This window comes from Cryptomeria japonica, chromosome 5 (genome assembly GCF_030272615.1).
Source record: "Cryptomeria japonica chromosome 5, Sugi_1.0, whole genome shotgun sequence".
In the NCBI taxonomy this organism is placed as follows: domain Eukaryota; kingdom Viridiplantae; phylum Streptophyta; class Pinopsida; order Cupressales; family Cupressaceae; genus Cryptomeria; species Cryptomeria japonica.
This window is the reverse complement of record NC_081409.1, coordinates 657,525,109-657,541,450: the sequence shown is the minus strand read 5'-3', so window position 1 is coordinate 657,541,450 and position 16,342 is coordinate 657,525,109. Positions and strand designations below refer to the sequence as shown.

Sequence of the window (16,342 nt, the reverse complement as noted above, 5' to 3'; positions counted from 1 at the left end):
CTCCAATTTTTCATTTAAAATAATAATTAATTAATTAATGCCTTCGTTTTTTAATTAATTCGATTTTTTAAATAGGCAAAATTAATTAATTAAATGCTCATGCGTAAAATGCCATTTAATTGAATTTTTCGATTTTTCTAGCATTTAATAAAATTCAAAAACAATTGTTTTAGCGCCAAAATTGGGAGAGGTGGAAAGATACAACCTATCACTCTGGTCCCTGGGAGAGGGACAGGAGCGAATTGTCATTTTAGCCTGGATTCTTTTGCTTTTTACGTTCAGAACCTCCATCTCCACGTTGAAACTGGCATGTTTATCAAAAACCTCGAGCTTGATCGTCTTGATTGTGTGAATGAGTGCCCTCTAAGGTGGATATCGCCCTGGTCCCTTGGTGAGGGACAGGAGCGAACTTGATGTTTTCTCCTTGACCTTTGTTTCTACGATCACCAAATTTCATCATGAGGAAGAAACAACGTTAGCCTTTCGTTCCATGCTTGTTTCTCTTGTCATTAACAAGGCATTTTGATGCTTGAAGGATTATCGCCCTGGTCCCTTGGTGAGGGACAGGAGCGAACCTTGTATCTTAGCCTAAATTTGTTGTTTTGTAACCTTTGTTTCTTGTTGATCGCCTTCCAAACGATATCTTCTACCTTGTGTACCTTGGCTTTGACGTGATCTTGAAGGATTTGGCTAGTATGGTAAATATCGCCCTGGTCCCTGACTGAGGGACAGGAGCGAACTTGGGCATCCTGGGCTCAACCTTGTTTGTATCAACTTGCAATCGCTTTCACCATGTAGAATGAGGTCCTTCGATCCCTCTTGGACACTTGAAACTTGATAAACCTTCAAAACCCAAGCCTTCATAGAAATTTCGCTCTGGTCCTTGACTGAGGGACAGGAGCGAATTTGGGCATTTGATGCAAATTGTTCAACTTCGGCGGTCTTTGTAACTTTGTTCTTTGTCGAAATACCTCAAAACGTCCTTGCCACCTTACATCTTGACTTGGAGTGATCTTAAACTTTGAAGAAAGGCAAATTAACTAACATTTCGCCCTGGTCCCTGGCTGAGGGACAGGAGCGAATTTGTACTTGTAGGCTCCATCACAACTTGCTAACTTCAAAATTTATCTTCAATGGACTCATTGTGTCCCCTTTCATTCATCTTTGGCCTGGAGTTCGTTCAAACTTGGCGAGAAATTGACCTAAGGCAAAAATCGCTCTGGTCCCTGACTGAGGGACAGGAGCGCCTAGGCCTATTTGAGTCTCCTGTTGATGTCTTGTAATCTTCAATTTGTCTTCAACGGATTCATTTCATCCTCCTTTCTTGCCTCAAACTTAATGTTCACTTGATCTTTGCCCAAAACATGCCTCATGAGGAATTTCGCTCTGGTCCCTGGGAGAGGGACAGGAGCTACACTGAATTTCGCCTTGGTCCCTGACTGAGGGACAGGAGCGATTTTGCATTTTTGGTCCATTTTCCTTCACAAAGGCACTTCCAAATTATATTCAACTGATGAAACATATCTCCTTGGTTCTCCTCAAATCATCAAATTGTTCAAATCCTGCAAGGACAAGGCAATGTTTGATTTTGAGCTCCAGTCCTCCACTGAGGGACAGGAGCGATTTTTACTCCTGGCACATTTCCATGCTTGTGAAATTCTTCAAATTATATTCAACGGAAAAATCATGCCTTCCTTTATCACTTCTAATTCGAAATTTGTCTTGATCCTGCAGAGACAGTAAGATTTTGAGAAACAAGCTCCGGTCCTTCACTGAGGGACAGGAGCGATTTTGCTATCAAGATTTTGCGAGTTTAGTCACTTCACAAGGCAAAAACAAATCATTTCCAATGCCCGGGATCAATTATCAAAATTTTCAAAATTTGGTCAAAATTACTCAATCGGACAAAATCAAAAATTTCATCATCAATACTTGGGCAAATTTAGACTCTGCATTCAAAATTCCAACTGAAACTAGACCAACTTACTTAGCCTCTGGCGAATTCACTTTATTCAAAATTGCATCCTACGAGAGGAAGCTCAAAAAACTCTCAAGATTGACTGGATTCTGGCTTGAAAACGACAAAACGGGAAACCCTAAGGCTTGACCCTAATCCAGACAACTGACAAACTACCAAAACCCTAAAAAGCAAAGCAAAAGGCGAGCAAAAACGAGCAAAAAGAGGGGGTCCCCATTTTAATGGGGCGATGTGTGAAATGGTCACAACACAAATACTGTCTGAACTTAGCTAATACATGCATGATTGCAAGCATTTCCTTGTCATAGATGGAGTAGGTCCTTTCAACACCTCTTAATTTTCTTCTCTCAAACACAATGCGATGCTTGTCTTGCATCAAAATAGCCCCAACACCTTCTCCAGATGCATCACACTGTAGCTCGAAAGGCTTAGAGAAATCTGGAATTGCCAAAACCGGACAAGAGCTCATGATCTTCTTAAACTTATCAAAAGTAGTTTGAGCCTTTTCTGTCCAATAAAAAGCTCCCTTTTTCATGAGGTCAGTAAGAGGGGCAGCATTTTGTGAATAGCCCTTCACAAATCTTCTGTAAAAACCACAAAGACCCAAGAACCCTTTCAAATGAGTCAAGTTCTCTAGGGGTGGCCAATCAACTATTGCCTTGATCTTGTCCGGATCAACCTTCACTCCATCAGCATTGATTATGTGACCAAGGTAAAGTAGCTCCTTCATTCCAAATTCACATAAGGATTCTTTGGCAAACAGACTTTTTGAAGGATGCTAAGCACTTCCTCTAAGTGCTTGAGGTGTTCTTCCCATGTCCTGCTGTAGATCAGAATGTCATCAAAAAAGATTAACACGAAGTTCCTCAACTACTTCTGAAAAAGATTTTGTTCATAAAAGACTGGAAGGTAGCAGGAGCATTAGTCAACCCAAATGGCATGACTAAAAACTCGAAGTGACCATAGTGACATCTAAATGTTGTCTTCTCAACATCAGACCCTCTCATCCGAATTTGGTAGTAGCCTGACCTCAAATCAATCTTTGAGAAGAACTTGGTTCCATGTAGCTCATCTATGAGCTCATCTATCCTTGGAATGGGGTATCGATTTTTTATGGTGCTTTGATTCAAAGCACGATAATCCACACACATGCAAATGGTACCATCCTTCTTCTTCACAAGGACAAATCCTGAATCGAAAGAACTCTTACTTGGACGAATGAAACCCAACTCCAAGAGTTCCTTAATGTTTTTCTCAATCTCATCCTTTTGCTTCTTAGGGTACCCATATGGAGTTGTGATAACTGGTTTAGCCCCTTCCTTGAGCTCTATGACATGCTCTGAGCCTCGTTCGGGAGGTGGCCCAGGAGGTAAATCAGCAAACACTTTACTCTTCCTGGTGAGTAAGGGTTGGATATCAAGAGGGTAGTCCCTCTTTGTTTCAACCGGACTAGCTGGGAGAATCATACATTATGCAGCCCACTCAACTTGATCATGCCGAATCAACTTTGCCATTCGCTTGAATGACACAATCCGAGGTCCACCGTTAGACATTCCTCTTAACACCACCTTCTTCCCATCGGATTGAAACTTGAGCTCAATGGTTTGCAGATTTAGGGAGATCTCTCCAAGTGAACGCAGCCATTGAATGCCTAGGACGGCATCCGTATCTCCAATGCTGACTAGATAGAAGTAATCCTTGACTTTGTAGTTGCCCAATTGCATAGACATATTTGGGATCTTCTTGGTGCAAGAAATGTGAAACCCATCAGCAACCATAACCTTGAAGCCTTCAAAATCTTCTATTTGCAACCCTTTCTTTGCCACCACCACTTCATCAATGAAGTTATGCGTTGCTCCAGTATCAATCAAAGCAACTATTTGCTGCCCCTTAATCATCCCTCGAACCTTGAAGGATTCATTTTTTTGAAAGCTCAAAAGTTGAGCCAAGGTACCCCCACTTCCCTTTTCACCTTCAGATTCTTCGGGCACTCTTTCCACTTCGCTGTCATCACAATCTGATTGCTGGTCTAAAGAATCAAAATCGCTTTCTCTAGCTGAATAGTATTCAATTTGGTGAATTTGGTGAGGTCCCTTTCCTTTATCCTTTTTGTGAAATAATGGCTTGGATTGAATTTTTGCCTTAGGATCAGCCCACTCCATATTTCTTGCTTTTTTCATTGCCTCTTGTAAGGAGGATGGATCAAAAGCTTTAATCCAACCCTTGAGTGGTTCCATAAGCCCTTCACTGAATAGGATCACCAACCACCTCTCAGTGATTCCTGTGACCATTACTGAAAGCCTCTGAAATTCGGCTATGTAAGCATCAACTGTGCCATGTTGTCTAAGTTGTGCCAATTCTCTGAAATGCACTTCTGGATCTTTTTTCTCAAATAACACTGTGAGCCTATTGGTGAACTCATCATAGGTAGTGATCGACCGATGCCCCAAGGTGACTAGACCATGGTACCACCATTCGTGTGCTACCCCATCTAAATGAAGCGTAGCAAACTTGATTGCCTCCTCTTCTGTCATGGGTATAAGAGCTAGATAGTTGTCTAACTTCTGAATCCAAGCTCTAGCTGAACTACTGTCACTCCCGTCAAAATGTGGAAGCATAACCTTGTTGATTGCTTGATGCAAATCCCTCTGTACTGTTGCTTCCCTATGTTCAAGATACCGTTCCACAAATGATGCATTCTCTCCCGGATCAGGTTGAGGGTTTACTAGTGCCAAGAAGGTGGGTTTAAAAGGCTTGGAAGAAATGTTTGTTCTATTTGAGGTATGCGGAGCAGCATGTTCATTATGCTAGTTGGAGCCGCTGTGTTCTCCGGTGTGCCCTTGATTGTTTTGTGAATTGGAACTCTGACCCATTTTCCCCATCATGAGAGATACCATATCTATTAATGCATCCATCTTCCTCTTGAACCTCCTCCCCGGACTTGGTGTTCTTTCCCTTCCTTTTCCACTTTCATCCCGACTGCTTGTAAACCTCTCAGTACCACCCACTGGCCTCTCACTATCCCCCATTTCTGTTTCCGAAGAAGACTCCCAATGAGCCGTCAAAACCTCTGATGTTGTCTGACCTTCAGGAACCTAATACCACTGAAACTGAAACTGACTTGCAGCCTTCTTATCTTCCCTTGCTAAGTATCTTCTTTCTCTGTCACTCATAGAAGGTTTGTTTCACAGGATGGCAGGATGTGAAACTCTGATACCACTGAAATATCCCAGACCAATTTTTTCAATTTTTCCATTACAAAAAGTAATGCAACACACATCCGTTAGGGTTAGCACTTAAACCAAAACGATGTGGAATACAACTCTAACCAAGAATGGACACCAGGATCTCGGGTTGGGCAAGGCGTGAGCATATGGTCAGAGGGTCTTAAAGCATTCTGAAAGTAACCCTAACCAAGGATGTGCCCAAAATGGACTAACATATGGTCAGAGGATCTTAGTGCATGCTGAAAGCAACTCTAACCAAGAATGTGCCCAAGATGGACTAACATATGGTCAGAGGATCTTTACAATTATAACTGCTGGAAGGAAAACTCGACACCAAGCATGTGCTTTCAAACCCAGGGAGCGAATGGAGCTACCATATGGTGGAGATGCTAAGAACTTAGAAATGGAATTAAATGTAAATAACAAGCGTGAAATGAAAATGAGAAGAAATGCTGCCAATACTACTGTTCAGCTTACAATATGATAGTGAATGCTTGCCAAGATCATAAGATTAAGACTATACAATGCTGCAACAATATAGAAGACTCTCCCGGGCTTAACAAAATGATAAGTCCAAGAAATTCTACTCAAGGATTAATCTTAATATTCTGATTTACGACAGACCTGCACTTGAAATGCTTAATCAGCAACACATGGAATCACTAAAATGCTCATTACTCTCTCGATACTAGTCCGAATGACCCAAAACCAAAAGCAATGGCTTCCTATGAAGGAGGCGAACAAACCAATACCAAGAAATCAGACATTAACCCAACAAATTATTTAACACAAACCCCAAGGTAATTCCCAGCAGTGACGCCAGGCAAGAATGGCAATTCTTCTCTATAAAATAAAACACTTCATATTAGAATCTATAAATTTGCACAAAGGAGCGCCCAGCCAAAACAAGAGGAAATATGCAATACCCAAAATGAATATGTTTTTATCTTGAATTATACGAGTGAAACTACAAATCTGCCCTGCTAACCGCGACTCCCGAAAATGAAATGAAATGCAAATAACTGAACTTCCAACACACATCAAGCTACAATGCAATCCTCACTACAAACTCTTACAACTACACTAAATCACCACTAGTTGCTATCTTTCAAGCAAGAAGCAATGCCAAGGCTAGGAGGCATTCATTCCTCGAAGCAACTCCAATACCATTCCGGCAGAGTAACACTTCCATAGACATCCGATGCCAAATGAAGGGAAGAGGCCTCCATTTAGAAGCTTAACAAGGAATCTCTAGAGGCTTCTAGAATGTGCGCCCTAATTTCATATTTGAATTTTCCTCCAAGAGATGGCACCACTTTTAAAAGCTTTAATTAACCTTTATTTTAATTCACTTCTCTTCATAAAGTTGGCACCCCTTTTCATAAGCAAGATTTTATACCTTAGGAAATATTAAATCCCTTCCATGATGCGTCCACCCTTGAAGACCACCTTTTAAAACAACGTGAAGTGATGAAGCTAGGCCAAGGGGTCAACTTTAAAATATAACATTAAAACATAACATTATTTAAATGAAATGAACTTATCTCTCCAAAAACATCCCAAGGCCAAAAGTGACGAAGGCAACTGAACCAACTGAAGAAGAGAACCAACCGTGCCAAAATAATCAGGACCACTGCTAGAAATAGAATTTACTAAAAATAGTAAATTCCAAAAAGTGCTTGGAACGCAAAGCCGGACATACCACTGCGAAGCCCTCTGAAAACCCAAAAAGAATCCGCGATCCAAACTCTAATTCACGAGCAACAACAACCTCCAAACCTGGAAACCCTAGTTCCACCCATTGAGTAGCCTATGGGTCTCTGAAATAGGCCATCGATCAACTGAAACATCACACCTGAGAAGGGGACATTACAGGCTTTGAACATCTGAAAAGCCGTCTCATATTTAGAAATAACTAGCACAATGTGGTCTCTCACTGAATCCACAATTATCTTAAGAGCCTTCTCACTGTCCTTGCTCCACTGAATTTTCTCCGTATCATCAGAGGGTTCAGGAATTTCACGTTTGACGTGAGAGTCAATTTTAATTTTTTTCAAAACAAGCATGATCCTGAATTTCCAAGATACAAAATTTGATGCTCCATCTAGTCGATCTTCAAACCTAACTCCGTTTGCCATTAGGGTTATAGGAATGTGATCTACTAAGAGCCGGGTGAAAGTCCTTATGATCGTTATAGAATTTAATTTGATCTTCCTTAACTTAGATATGTTAAGATTATTCAAATTTTGTGATCAAGAGGATAGAAGAGATGAAGATATAATCTGAAATTAAATTTGAACTGTTGTACTGTGAATGGAAGGATCCACAACACTTATCGATTGCGGTATTGTCTTCCTCCTCATTGTATGCATGTTATATATATGTGAATGGGAGGGTATGTAGTGAAGAGAGATGTCTTCCCACATGGGAAGACACATCTCTTCCCTATGTACCACTCATGATAACACAACGTGTTAACAAATATTAAGATCATCGCTTGATTGACTGATCGTGAGGAAACACGATTTATTATTAATCGCTTAATTACAGCCTGTTAACATGAAAGGGTGTGACCGGTGGCAAACACCATAATTCGATTTTGATTTTATTTATTATTTATTGTTAACGTATATACTAATAGTTTATCTATTATTATATATGTTAACATGTAATCAATTCATGCATCGGAATTATGAAATTGTACGACCGACGTTACAAGAATTAACATTCATGCTATTAAAAGAATTTTCAAGTATCTCAAGGGTACTGAACTACGGGCTTTGGTATCCTAAAGGGAATGATTTCACACTCACAGCCTATACAGATGCAAATTAAGGTGGCTCAATTGATGATAGGAGGAGCACAAGTGGAGGTGCTTTTTTCCTTAGGGGTTGCTGAATTTCTTGGCATAGTAAGAAACAAGAGTCTATCTCTCTATCCATGGCTCAAGTGGAGTATATTGCAACAGTGTCTTGTTGCATACAAGTTCTTTGGATGAAGCAGATTTTAAAAGATATTAAAATACATTTCAGTCATCTTATATCTATCTTTTGTGACAATACAAGTGCCATTAATATATCTAAAAATCCTGTTTTGCACTCTAAAACCAAGCATTTTCCTATAAAATATCATTTCTTAGGAGAACAGGTTAGCAACCAGGAGGTTAAACTTGAATATGTTCTACTAGAAATCAAATTGTAGATTTGTTCACTATGCCATCGCCAAGAGATACATTTGAAAGGCTGAGACAGAAGTTAAGAGTGGTTTCACTCCATCATTGAAGAGATGTCTTCTTTAGGGGGAGTATCTATTGCATCACGTTATGCCCCTTTTCAGTGTTTGCAGATTCAAATCAGTCATTGATTCATTGTAGATTTGTATCAGTCATTGGTGTCAAAGGGGGAGCGGTATCTTAGGGGAAGTAGCATTGGTTTGGTTTCTGATAGCTGTAGATAGAGATGGTTTTACCATCAATGACAAAGGGGGAGATTGTTAAGACATTTTGTCATTGATGTCAAATAGCTTTTGTCAAGCTTGGATTATTCAAGCTGGAGGATTATTCAAAGTAATATTGGATTGAATTTGTAATGCTATTCAAGCTGCTAATTATTCATTAGATCTTCTCAATTTTGGTTGAGCTGCTTGGATGAGAGCTTGAGCTACTTGGCTTCTTGCTTGAGCTGCTCGGTTACTAACTTAAGCTGTGTGTTCGCCTAGTTGAGCTGGTTGGTTGTGTGCTTCAGCTAGTTACTTGGTTGCTTCAGTTGCTTGGCTGTCAGCTTCACCTGTTTGTCTGTCTACTTCACCTACTCGCTTGCCTACTTCAGCTGGTTGTGTCTGCTTAAGCTAGTTGTGAACTTGCTTGTCCTTCTGTCAGTCATCCTTGAATAGTCGACATAATTAATACATCTGCCTTCCACAACGCAAGAGCTCAAAATAGAACCCACTATAACAAAATTCGACTGTCTTATTTTGGTTTCATCGAATATATTGTTGTCGTTTTCACAAGGAAATCGTGGAATCTAATTAAAGCTCGTAGACTCTATTAATTGTTGTCGTTTCAAAAGAAAATCGTGAATTCCTTTTTGTGGATGCTTTTCTGTGATTCAGGAGAGTCGTCTTTTAAGGAATCGTTTTTTAATTATATACGGGTAGTGCGCTAAAGAGTTGTGATTTAACCAAGAGATGATGATTGTCAATGAGTGTGTTGGTTGTTTTGCCAAGCTTAATTTTTGAGGAAAGACGTGAGATGTTTATGAGGAATCGAGAGCTGTTTATGATTCTGGCGGGCAACTTCTTTCTTTTGAAATACTTAAACGTATAGAGTAAATGGTGGTGCGGGTTACTTATGTCATGTCTATGGCTGTTGCAGTTGAAGTCGATATGGCTAGCAAAGAGTTTCTACTAAAAGAGGTTTTCTGGGCGTGAATGGGCGTGAACCTGAAGACGTGATGAATGCCAGCAAGTATTCTCAGCAAGTATAATGCGAATGAATGCATTTTTGCGTATGAAAAAAGCTGAAAAACAGAGTGCGTGAAAACAGATATAAATATGTATTCTCTTTTAGGATTCGTTTTTTCTTGGTGTAGTTCTGAAAAAGAAGATAAGGTGGTTTGGCCGAAATGAGGATGATGCAGATTTAAGTTTTTTTTTGATATACGACAAAGGGGTTATGAAATTGGAGGGGAGTTCGTGCTTTATGGTGTGTGTGGTGTTAGGCAGTTCGTGATTTTTATTTTTTTTTAAAAGGGACTTGCTTCAGACTGAGTGTTGTCTGGAGTTTAGAAAAAAATTTGTTATTCAATCTTTGTGTACAGTAGTTGTGGAATCTGAAGCCTGGGGCGTTTTTAAGTGTATGTCGAAGGATGAAAAGGTTCCTATTTTTTTGGTGTTGAAACATTTTTTTTTTTTTTTTCAATAAAAGGGGATTATTTTTCTAAATTTTTTTTATTAATAAGTTTAGAAATACTGATTCACATTAGTTAATATTTTAGATTTCCAAAAAAAAAAATAGAAAAATAGAAAGAAAATGATGTTTATTTATTAATTTTTTATTCACATTCTTCATGAGACAATCAGCTTTAAAATATTCTTAAAACCTCCGTAAAAAAAACAAAAAATGCATCTTTCCACACTAAAATATGTGAAATTTTGATGAAAAAAATTTCTCCTTTCTATTATTCAGTTTGATAGTTTATCCCATGGAGATAAATTAAAAAACGCTACATCAAACTTAATGGGACAACATTTTGAAAGCCAAAGTCACAATTCATATATAAAATGAAGATAAATGCATCAAACAAATCCAACCTGTTTTGTAATTTTCAGATGTTCGATTGCATTATGATCATAATTTTCCCCGGCTTTATCCATAACCAGATCAACTTCGAGCCTTGCCTGATTTGGTTTTACCCTCACCTGGACCTGTTAAATGTAGATCAACTTCATTTAAGTTAAATTCTAAGAAATCGCTTAAACACACAGGTAATTTGGAGACGTGTAAGCGCTTCATGAATTTATAAAAGCTGTAAACAATGGCATAGCAGCTGAAAGTTTGCAGAACTTGCTTAAAGTACTTTGTGAAATTTTATTACCGAATGGCAACCTACAACTATTATACCTGATAACTTTACTCCAATTATTTAAAGCACCCGAAAACTTTCAGGATTTTAACTAGGCACAGAAGTTAAAGAGCATACCTCCTCACATTTTTCTTTTAGTCCATATGGCCGCCAGTATGGCCGAAGTGGATACTGCATCAGATAAATCTGTAACAACAAATTTATTCAAATTGTAACAAAATTTGCTGTACCAGATACAAGCGATATTAATGGAAGAAAACAATATAACATGTTGCCAAGTTCTGGTAATGTAAAGGAGAGTAAAAACCCTGGCTGTGATCTGATAAGCATGGGATACATCCAGTGGAACAAAAATTTAAGGATGTGTTTCAAGGTCCTTAATCCTAAGTAAGATTGAACTGGCAAGAAAGAAATGAGAAAAAATGTATTTAAATAATAACAAAGTGTGCATCTGAACATTCCCTTAAATGGAGGAAACAAAAATAGATGCCGACAACTGCATTTATGAGGAAAACACCCAAGAAAGAAGTTAATTATCCATAATTGGCCACTAAGGAACAGGGTAGGGATAACAGTGGATGTAAAATCTCAGGTAGGCATATATTTATCATCTCGATTTTATCTGAATCTATAGTTTTGAACCTCTTCTTTAAAAATTTCAATTGAGATGATTTGAATTTTGGCTCTTGAACAACCTATGTAGTCAAGGGTTAACATTTAAAAGTAAAATTATTAGTTTTTATTATTGAAAAATGTTTGTAATTCTTGGCATGTGTTGTAATGGTGCATATCAAATTTTTATTTAGTTTTGAGTTTATTTTGAGAAAATATTTTAAACTAATTTTATTTTCATAAATGGTACAATCTTGTGTGAAGTGGAGTATACTAATGTGACATCAAGTTTGTAAGCCATGAACTTATGAAGTAAGCTACTATATAAATGTAAAAGTCATTCAAAATCATCACATATGATTTTAAATTTCTAAGATGTTTAAAATTAAGTGTACAATTTCTAGACCCTTTAGCTTAATAGATAGACAACTAATATAAAAACTAAAAAAATATATAATCCTATAAAAAATAATTTATGCATTATAAAGTGGAAATATAAAAATGAAAATAATATAATTTTATTTTCAATTTGACTTAACTATTTTTATTTATTTTACTTTGTAAATTAGTTTTTGATTAAAGCAAAAACGGGTTTTGAAGGGACTGAAACCCTATAACAATAAAGCCCATTAAGCCATAAAGACCACAAAATCCAAACAGCCCCATAGAAAATCATTAAGCCTCAATACAACAAAGGGGTATATGCTAAACAAACTAAAATAACAACAACCAGAAACCCACAGATAAAACCAAAATAACTTTGAAAATTAGTTACAGAATTAAGCACAAAGGGGTATATGCTAAACAAACCAAAATAACAACAACCAGAAACCCACAGACAAAACCAAAATAACTTTGAAAATTAGTTACAGAATTAAGCACAAAGGGTATATGCTAAACAAACCAAAATAACAACAACCAGAAACCTGCAGATAAAACCAAAATAACTTTGAAAATTAGATACAGAATTAAGCACAAATGATGAGAATGATGGTACGATCTTTAAATATGCCACATACCTTCAATACTTCACCTACAAAACTACCTACTTGGAACAATACCTATGTACTCTAATTATTTTCTTATATATATATATATATATATATGACCGACACATTACACATATAATTTATAAATCAGCAATTAAATACACTTAAATTTTCAAAAATTTAACCTCCTAACTTTTTATTAATTAATCTTCAACTCATGTGCATCCCTTATACATGGCACATCTATAAATTTGACGAGTATTGATAAAATAATTGGTTTCAAAAGTAATTATTCATATACTCTTTAAACAAGAATGAATATCAAGTAAAACAATAACAAGTAAAACAATAACATATAAAAGTGTATTTCACTGATTTATGAATGGTTTAAATATATAATATTAGTAATTAATTTGATTTACTTGATGTATTATTTGATTTAACAATTTATCGTTTAATGTTATTTGTATTTAACTTTTAAAATAAGATTGATTCATTTTCAAGAATTTTATTTTTATATTAGATCATATTTATAATACTATTAATGCTTCTATTTTGAATTATATATCTCCTACTTTTCAATTCAACTTTTTCACAATATGATTATTAAGCAATAACTTGCATATCAAAAGTCTTTGAGATGTGTGTACAAGATTTGTATTTAAAGACATCATCATAGGTCATTTAGGATCACCATATAATTGTATACTTGCATCACAAATTCACATTTAGAAACTTCAAATTGATTCTACTTTTAGTTTGGTCTTAATTGTATCAACACATGCATATTTACTTGGTGTGTTTTCCATCCACTACTCCCAAAGAAGTCAATAGTCTTCCCCTTATCTGTGGTAGGCCCTTGGATGTATTTTTCAACAATGTTGGGTTCTCAAACATAATTACAAGCCCAAATTTATAGAAGACTAATTCAAGTAAGCCCAAATTTATAGAGGACTGATTCGGGTGTTGACAAAGCATCCTAAGACAAATTCACAAGTGTAGCCTCCTCCCATCAACATCAAGCTCAAAGTATCTCTATAATAGTCTCCTAATCATTGTTCCAATAAAATATATATTTAAATAAATTTATGTAAAAGACACAACAAATATCATTCTTGAGATGTTTATTTCACTTACGTCGTAGTCTACTAAAATAGGTTATAATTATTTTTGTAATTTTATTATTTTTAAATAAAAATAAATTTTTATTTATATACTTTAATTTTTATTATTAAATAACATCATTAATATTATGATTATTATTAATTTTATACTTTGATATATAAAATTAAATAACATCATATATATTATGATTATTATATAAACTCTTCCCCACTCTATGTTTCTAAGATATGAATGATGAGAATATCTTGTTAATTGAAAATAATAGGATGTTTACTAATCTTAAATCACTCTATTTTTTCTTTTTCATGGAACTTAACTTTTGTTAAAAGCCTAACCCTTTATAACCTCTCTTGTGCAATGCACAATGAACCCACACCACAACATCCTCAATAAAATAGAAGTCAAACCCACAACTTGATCTATCCAAAGTGCAACCGACCCTTAAGGGGCTAGGCTATGTCATGTTATGGCTAGTGTGCATACTCTACTAAAACAGATGTCACTATTCAATTTCCATGAATTCATAAATTATGTTCCTTAAATTTCAATTGAAAGGATCTTTCCGTCCTTCCAATCTTATATAATAAATAAAATTGTTGAGCGTATAGAGCGCAAAAGAATGGTAATCACCCTAAATATATGAATAGTGATATTTTCAGTGGCTCGTATTCGTCGTCAATTGATTAAAAGTTAAAATTTGAGAATCACAATTTAATTAATAATTCAAACTATAAGTCAACTTGAATGGTCAATTTCTAACAAAATTTTATTTTAGTATTATTTAAATCACCATAACATTTATTTTATTAAACTTTTTAACTTAAAAATTTGACATGATATTCATTTATTTTATTAAACTTTTTAACTTAAAAATTTGTCACGATATTCATTTATTTTATTAAACTTTTTAACTTAAAAATTTGCCATGATATTTACATGATTAGATCAAATCCACTTAAAAATTATAAGATATTGTAAAAATATAAATTAATTCACCAACAATATATCATATTTATTAGTTTTTATAGAATCATATTGTCAATCTTTAGTTTCCACTATTGATTTAAAATATAATGTAATGTCTTTATTGTATTTCATGCTCAATAAAATATACCCACAATTTGTTATGTTCATGAGGTCCAAAATTGCTTTTGCATCATTGATCTAAAATCAATTTCAAGCTCCATGAACATTACACGCTATATGTACATTTTCCCTCAAGAAATACAATGAAAACTCTTAATAGTATATTTCAAGTAAATGGTGGCAAATAAATATTATATAGTCTATCTTAATAAATATTATATAGTCTATCTTTTAAACCCATCAGTCATTTCCATCTTTAGATCCCTACTATTTCATCAAAATTTAATTTATTTTTAATAAAAAAATCATCATAATAATTAATACATTTTCTAATTATTTACTGAAATTGGCCCAAAAAATTTAAAATTTAAATGGTAATTAAAAATCTTTCCATTCTATGAATTTCCATCACTATTTAGAACGAAAGAATAAAAAAACAGAGAGATGCCATTACCATTTAGAACCGAAGGAACGAAAGAACAAAGAAAAACAAAGCAGAAGGAAGAGGCAACTTTTATCCAAATCATCCTTGTAAAACACACAAGTTTTAGGAACCATACCTTGGTATCCCGATCTATGGCGGGTGTGAAATAAACATCAATTTCCCTCACAATTTTGTCCTCCCCTGGCTTGGCAAATGCCTCATCATTACCCTCACCAGTCTTCCCAATTTTGACACCCATCTCCACATCTTCCATCTTCCCCAATTTGGCTTCACTTCCTCTCTTTGCCACATCCATCATAACAGAGTCTCCATGTTTACCGCACAAATTCTCATTTGGGACTTCCTTTTTTAAGGCTAAAAATGGCTCCTCTACCTTGGGAAGAACAACATTCTTGCTCTTTCCCTTCTCCATTTTTTTTTGAACCTTGGCAGATGAAGATTTTTGTGCTGAATTTCTGGCCTTCAATTTAGGTTGAAATTTACGTATGGAGGGGCCGTCTGCTGTCGTCTTGAGCTGCTTAAACAAATCAAATGGCAGGGCAGACGGCTTACCAAATGGAGAAATGCCTTCTTTGCTGGCTTCCTTCGCCTCATCTCCCATGGTTTTACTGGTCAAATCTGCCGAGAAAAGTGGAAATCTGCCGATACTACTGATAATTATATGTACCAGACGTATTTGTGATCAACTGGTTATTGTACAGACCCACATGAATGCCTGTAGAGAAACTTTGAAACCAAACTACACAATTAGGGTTTCTTTTGGGGATATTATGCGCTTCATAATAACATTGAAAGACGCGAAACGGCAAGTGTGGTTATTACAAATGATTGTCAGATAATAGATCCCCAGGTCGAGTCTCGCTAGTTTAAACGATTTTGGTTTTTCCTTTAACTAGATTTGTTCTTTCTTTTTCGTATTTCTTATATCGATCTAAACATATAGGAAGTAAATGCAATAAATAAAGGTATTTAACTTCACTTCCACATTGAGGATGAATAGAGTTCGCTTTTCTTATATCGATCTAAACATATAGGACAATAAATAAAGGTATTTAACTTCCACTTCTATTCATCATGAAATGCTATCATTTTGGTATGATGTTGTTTAAGATGAAGTTGGATGTATATTTTCTTTTCGCATTATGATTCTTTCAATAACACAATTTCTTGTCAGTGATACTTTAACGAAGAATTGGGATACATTAGACTTTACACCACTTGCCTCTTTTATATCAATTCCCACATCTTCTTCCAAAACATGTATTGGTGATGATTGAGGCTCTTTAATATAAGAATGA

At 35.7% G+C, this 16,342-nt stretch overlaps 1 protein-coding gene across 5 annotated transcripts in view; it reads right to left on the bottom strand.

Annotated features, from left to right (window-relative positions):
* Nucleotides 1-15,908, bottom strand: part of LOC131037266 (uncharacterized) — a 207,691-nt gene extending 191,783 nt beyond the window's left edge. For 2 of the 5 annotated variants that reach the window (XM_057969340.2, XM_057969341.2), the window contains exons 1-3: nt 15,160-15,903; nt 10,905-10,973; nt 10,516-10,629 (exon numbers count right to left, since the gene is read on the bottom strand). In XM_057969340.2, the coding sequence (XP_057825323.2) occupies nt 10,516-10,629; nt 10,905-10,973; nt 15,160-15,645 (669 nt within the window). In that variant the 5' untranslated portion in view covers nt 15,646-15,903. Of the gene's footprint in view, nt 1-10,515; nt 10,630-10,904; nt 10,974-11,094; nt 11,249-15,159 lie in introns of those variants that run through there. The other 3 variants (XM_057969339.2, XM_057969337.2, XM_059221576.1) reach the window with 3 other exon arrangements.
* Between the last annotated feature and the right edge of the window lie 434 nt (nt 15,909-16,342).